Genomic DNA, 6,850 nt, shown 5'->3' on the forward strand with positions numbered 1-6,850 from the left:
TAACCATACTTTGATGGATGTTGAGTGGGAAAGTTTTTGAGAAAATGCTGTCGTTGACTGAAGGTGCCACCAGAAAGGAGACTGTTCCACTGAAACGCAAAAAAATCTTCCTGCTCCCAAAATATGCGGAGACATAGTCTCGCTGAACAATTAATTGTTTGATGTAAAAAATACATTTAATAGTAGTTGATCTGTACTATTTGATAGTCAGGCCTGAAGCTGGATGTTAATTTGATTTTGCTTACACAATTTCGACAATTGGGTGGCCAGAAAGTTGTCTGTCTTTCTTGACAGCTGGAACAGCGTGGAAATATGTGAGAGCATTCTGAAGAGGTTTTGTGCTGCCTGGTCATGCAGTATTGTCTTGTATGCTGTTGTGTCAGTGGTCCTGTCATCGTTTGTTGGAGAAGAGAGGCCTCTTTCTGAACAGGAGAGTTTTACTAGTCAATGAAGGCCTTGTCCTTGGGAACAATGGCCAGTTAACAAAGGGCAAGACCTTGGCCAGAAATGAGCTGTATAATACTGTGAAAGGGCTCAGACCACTGTATAAATAAGAATAGGGATAGTAGATTTGGAAGAAAATGCTTACTCAGGTGTGAAAGTTTTTTTTGGTGGGTGAGAATGAGAAGAAAATGTTGAATGAAAGCGTGGATTTAAATTTTGTCCTTTAGGAAATCCTTCAAACTTCAGTTTATGGAGAATTATCGTGTGGGGAAGAGTTGTAAAATTTAACTCTTAATAGTCTTTCTTAAAAAAAAAAACACCTCTTAAAAATTGCAGTTATTTGGAATTGACCAGCAATTAGGGAGTTAATACAGTGCAGACCTTCAGAATAAGAGAACGTAGTGTTGCAAACCATTAAGATTAGTAGCTTTGGAACCAGTAAGCCATGTCTGGGTACAGCCAGGCTCAGGGCTAATAATTTAAGCAAAGCATTGGACTTGCCAGAATTAGCCTGGGGAAGGCAGCCTGACAAGCCCTCTTGTGTAGCTGCTTTTGTTTTATTGTACTTTGAGCACAAATGCACATTTCAGACCCAATCTATGTTCAGCTGCACAGAAATGCAATGAACGCAATAGGGGTGCATTCAATATAAGAGACTGGGTAGAAAGATGGTCACAACAACTCTAGTTTGTTTTGCCTGTCTCTTGATTAATGACATCAGAGGTGAATGGCAAGCTTTCATTTCTCTCGGGTTACCAATCTCTTTTTTTTTATATAAGTAAAGCGGGGAAGGACTACGACTGTTCAATTAATCATTGACTGCCGCATTCCTGATTGTGAATACTGTGTAGGGTCCACCCTAGTGAAATATCTCCACTGCAGCTTATTTGGAATGTGACGCTTAAGTACACTTGAAAGGTCAGAGGTTGACTCTAGAGTTTCCTGGGTAAAGTGTTGTGCAATGATCCAAGAGGAGGGGTTTTCCTTCACAGCCTGCCTACTGCCACTGTTTGAAGGACAGTCCCACTTCCTACAGGCATTTCCTCTGTTTCCTCCTTTGGCAACAGCTTAATATTCTAACATCCTCTTTCCTTCATGTAAATCCTAAATAACACAGTTTTAAATAGAGAAAAGTGACAAGATTTTTTAATATCTGTTCCCACTGAACATAGTTTCATGGTCACCATAATTAAGGAAGAAAATTCTACCATCAGGATAAAAATAGACATGATCCCCATGGATGGGGAGTATGTGAAACTGGTGAAATCAGTGAGGAAGGAGTGGAAAGTAAAAGACTGTTTCTATGAGCATTAGAGAGCAGTACTATAAAATCTGGCTCAAAGCCATGCACTTTATGCTTGTGTCTGTGCCCATACAGGTGTGACCTACATACAAGGCCATTGGCTTGTGGTTTCCACTGGAAGCACAGACACTTGCAGAAATTGATTTCTAATCACTAGAAGCCTAATGAAATGAAACTGAATTTGGTACATTCAGTGAAAATAGTTCTATCTTTCTCATAGATCTATATCTCTGGTATTATCATGCTTCTACTTTGTGAGATATGTTTTGAGCAGGGCAAGTGCCCAGTGAATGAAAAGTCATTGTGACTATCTTTGGTTTATACAAGTTGAAACTGGTAAATAAAGTATGAAAGGTTTTTGTTTCAAAATTACATCTTCAACTCCCTCTTCACCTAGTCCAGCAGTAACTAGTCAGGGTTACTTACAGAAATAAACAGAATACAATTGTTCCTTTCACTTACATTACAAGTTGGTAGGTAATATTAAAAATAACTCGTAATGCCAAAGCTGTATAAATGAACTACATATCAAGCTGATGTACTTCATTGCTTTTTAAAGAAAAAAATCCCACAGATAAGGCAGCAATGCTTCTATTTTACAATAAAATGTGTTCAGTATTTTCTGTTGAGGTGTTCCTGAAAGAAAAAAATTGAAAGCTTTAAGAACTGCATGATGCCATTTTTCACATGCAAAGTATTGTCGATTTACACAAGTTACTTCTGGTTAAAAACAAATGAGTTGAGTAGTATTACTGAATTCAGCTGCTGAAATGTGATTAGGACGTAAGTGCGTGTGCTAATGACCAGTTTAGGAATCTCTATCAAGGAATGGAATTAAAATAACTGAAGTTACTAACTGTTAATATTGTCATTTGAACTCTACATATTTAGCTGCTATAGGCTCTGTGGTTAAGCGCACTTTTCTCCTTTTGCATGTTGTTGGAAGTTGGCTATGTTTTAAATCCAACCTAAACATTTATGTTAAACATTGCCCATAGTCTTGCTCTTCAGAATCTTTACTGACACAAAAATATAGTCAATGCAAATATTTCCTGACCAACACAAGTACACAAAAGATCACTAAAATGCTTTGAAATTCAAAATATATTTTGCTAATTTACATATAAAGTACCTTAATTTTTCTAATTTGGCATCTGGTTACTTCAGTTTAGAAGTTAATGGATTGAATTAAGTCTCCCACCATTATATCCATTTGATAAATGTACGTTTTGTTGCAATACAATCATGCTGTTTGAGACTTGTTAAGAATATATAAAATGTGCTCTAAGCATAATTAATTCTCTCATTTTTCAGGATTTGCTGTCAAGGAATTTTTTTTTATTTCTGGTCATACTGCTACATTGTAATCATATCTTTCATGCTAGATCTTGTTCAATGGATGGTCTGATCTGAAGAGTTGCATTTGTGTTGTGGATGATAACTGCCTTTCACCAAAAATTACTCAGAGCCCTCTACGAGTTGCATGTAGCACCTAAATGCTTTGTTACTGCATGAGTTTTAAAAGGTGACTGAACTCAATCCATTTAGGAGCACTAGTCAACTGGCTTACAATGTCACATGATGCAATGTGCATTTGGACAAAATGTAAACTGGTGGTTTGCTGTGTTTCATGAGTTAGGCTGTCATCTGGTAAGCAATTTTAAACTTTTTTAAAGTAAACATAAATTCATGTAACTACACCTTTATTTGGAGAGGGATGTTTCTTTAATTCCTTCATTCTTTTGTTCTTTTCTTTTTATTTTTGGTCCCTCTTTCTTAATGTTCCTCTCCCTCATTTTTGGTGCTCTTCGGTTTATTTTCCTCCTCCTTAGTCACTGTTAAATCACCTGAAAATAAAGATTCTGAAGTTGACTGTACTATTTTATTATCTTAGGTTTAAATTCATCTTTCAGGAGATTATTTGATTTATATCTTCCATAAATTTTATGGACTCATATTATCTTAATATCAGGCAATTTTAAGACAAACATAACTCTGCATCCTAGAAAGCATCTATAATCCAAAATTCACAATGTTCCCTACTTCCACTTCGATGTAATTCTGACTTTTCACGTCAACAATTATTTAGTGCCACATATGGGTAGTCACTTGCTGTAGATTTGTGCCCAGTGAAATTTGATTGAGACTTGTACAAAATCACTGGGGACTCCTGTAGCCAGTGCAGTTGTGTACAGACGTGGCCACTATGACTCAACAGAAAAGTTGGTGTAGTGGGAAATATTGTACATTAGATTTTTAAGGTCATAGCGCCATGACCAGAGGCTAAAGCTTAATTTCTACCAGAATAGAAAGATAAAACTGGATAATATCCAAACATTTGAAATAATGAAAGTAATGTGGATGTGGAGAACTATTGCAGGCCAAAAAACGTAACCAGGTCCATCATTTACATGCTCAAAATAGTGCAGGAGTTGAACTTGGGTTAAAACTGTACCTCTCAATCTGACCAGTCGATTTTTGAACCCGGACAAACCATTCAAAAGAGAGTTGAATCAATTTCCAAACCGCAGCAAAGGGTGTGTTCAAAGGCTGCATCAGATCAGGCCGTAATACGGCTGAGAAAGCTCAATGACTGAAATGATTTTCCTGTGCCTACTTTGAGAAAATATTTAGTTGAGGCTGTATTAGACCGGTGATCATTGCAGAGGAGATAATTTTCTCACTGCAATTTCCCATGTTTTAATGCATGTTGAATTGATGGTACTCGTGACCATCCTGGTTGGAAATATTAACTTTTGAGTAATAAATAGGTTTTGAAGAGAATTTAGGCAGAATCAAAGCAATCTCTAAAATAAGATGGATTGAAGTCAGATTATATTCGTCCAAATTGGTTTTTTGTTAATAAATGTTTCAGTGCAATTGAAATTAGTTTGTTGATGATGAGATGGTACTTTCAAAACATTTATAAAGGGGAAGCAACTGAATCATGATCTATTCTATATTGTCCATGCCTCATATAAACTCATTACAACAATAGCAGGCGCCAATTAGAAACAGGAGACACTGTAGACCGTAAATAACTAGCTGTAGCCTCCTGCTGTTTGCTCGCAAGATTCTGCAGCAAATTCTTTTCGAAGCCTGAACTTACAGGAGACTTGCTCTGCTAGTGAACAGAGCCTTCTTGCAAAGAGCAAGCAGCTGCAACTCCACAGCTGAAAATGCCCTGTAGCGTCATGATGAAATCTTCATGCTAGCACTCAAGGTTTTACTTCTCATTTGTTTCGATGGGAAGCAGATCTGTTTTTCTTAGAGGCACCCGTTGTTTATGATTATCTTTAGGTTATTGTATATAACAAAAATCTAAACCATTAACCCTGCGTATTCTGTACATCAGTTGTGATTTTCAAAATACAAACTTTGCAAGTAGCTTCAGAAATTAGACTCAATAACGTTATGGTTTCATACATTTCAAAAAGCTTTCCTTAAAAACTACAACGATAAATGTTTTTGTCAGCCTTAAAGCAAAAATGCAATACTGGTTTAGTGCTGCTAGATGTCCCTGGTCGGCATGAATGCCTAGAGGTGGTATGGAAGGACATAAATAACACTTTTTCCTAAAATGATTTGTGACGTTGGGATGCTTTCAGATTTTTATTTTACTGTGAATCTTTCAACTGTTTAAACTCAATTTTTCATTCATCAACTAGTTAATAAAGATGAAATCACATACTTAGTTTCATGTGTATGTCAAAATATACAAAAGTTTTGCGACTTTAATTCAGTAAAATTATCCTGATGACCTAACCAGTTGTCTTGTATTTTTTAAATTTTGACAAGACCTAGATGAAAATATTCCTTCAAGTTTATGGCTGAAGTTTATTTTCAAATTTATATGGGCTGTAAATACCATCTTTGTCAGCAACATCTCGCAAGGGTTTTTATAAAAACGTGTGTTGAACTAATTGATCATATTTTTGATATGGTATTAATCAAAATTAGCTTTTATTAAAATAAATGTTTTTCCTGTTTACAATTGTCTTTTGGGCCGTAATGGTTTTGACGGTCCATTGATGAATTAGAGTCGATAAAATGATCAAAAAAAGCATCGAGGTCATATTTTTGTTGGACTAAACATACCAGGTAAAAGCAAAACATCTCTTTCATTATAACACATTGGTTTATCATTACAACCCAATTAGGTTTGTATTTTTCATAATTTCTCTGCTACTCCAAGCTGGTTCATAGTTAATGCAGTTTTCTCATGGATGTTGACTTAATAGAATTTGGACGTTTGCTAAGTACCCAAAACCTGATTGATAAATAGCAGCAGATATGGTTGTTTTAATACAGAGTGATTTAAATTAATCTCCTTGTTACAATTCACCTAAATTGATAGAAGAGAGATGACATGTATCAAAATAAAATCTGACCCAGAACCATTCATCATCTAATGTAGGCCTCTGATTTTTGGCAACACTTCATATGTTCATGTGTTCCCAGTTGGAGGCCCCCTTTAGCTCAATGCCGTTAGTCCAAGTTATGGTTCATTGGTTGGTTGCTGTTGTCTCACTCACTTTCTTCTTGTCTTTCTTTTGACAGTCTAATAAAGTACCCGTTGTGCAACATCCCCATCATGTCCACCCGTTAACACCACTGATAACATACAGTAATGAACACTTCACACCAGGTAACCCTCCACCACACTTACCAGCAGATGTGGACCCCAAAACAGGTAGGTGGAAAAAAAAACTTCCCACTGATCTCATTTCTGGGATTATAGGGTTCGAAACTCTTCTGTTTTTTTTTCGTAAAAGGCATTAGCGAAGATCTATGTCTCAATCAGAACTACATAGTGTTACATTTTATTTTTGTGGTATAAATTCTCAATGATACACAAGAGCAGTAGAATTGAATTTACAAGTTGTATATTCTTTGCTTGAATGTTGCACATGTAATTTTGCCAGGCCTGAATGACTTTCTGGTGGACAAGTAAACTTTTCAGAGATAGTAGAAACTGCAGATGCTGGAGAATCTGAGATAACAAGGTGTAGAGCTGGATGAACACAGCAGGCCAAGCAGCAGAGGAGCAGGAAGGCTGACGTTTCGGGCCTAGACCCTTCTTCAGAAAATTTTCTGAAGAAG

General features: G+C 36.4%; 1 protein-coding gene across 28 annotated transcripts in view; it reads left to right on the forward strand.

Annotated features, from left to right (window-relative positions):
* tcf7l2 (transcription factor 7 like 2) overlaps window positions 1-6,850 on the forward strand; it is a 184,664-nt gene that overhangs the window by 134,997 nt on the left and 42,817 nt on the right. For all 28 annotated transcript variants that reach the window (XM_020526808.2, XM_048608812.1, XM_020526813.2 and 25 more), the window contains one exon: window positions 6,308-6,440. In XM_020526808.2, coding sequence (XP_020382397.1) covers window positions 6,308-6,440 — 133 coding nt within the window. The remainder of the gene's footprint in view (window positions 1-6,307; window positions 6,441-6,850) is intronic.

This window comes from Rhincodon typus, chromosome 20 (assembly GCF_021869965.1).
Source record: "Rhincodon typus isolate 14 chromosome 20, sRhiTyp1.1, whole genome shotgun sequence".
In the NCBI taxonomy this organism is placed as follows: domain Eukaryota; kingdom Metazoa; phylum Chordata; class Chondrichthyes; order Orectolobiformes; family Rhincodontidae; genus Rhincodon; species Rhincodon typus.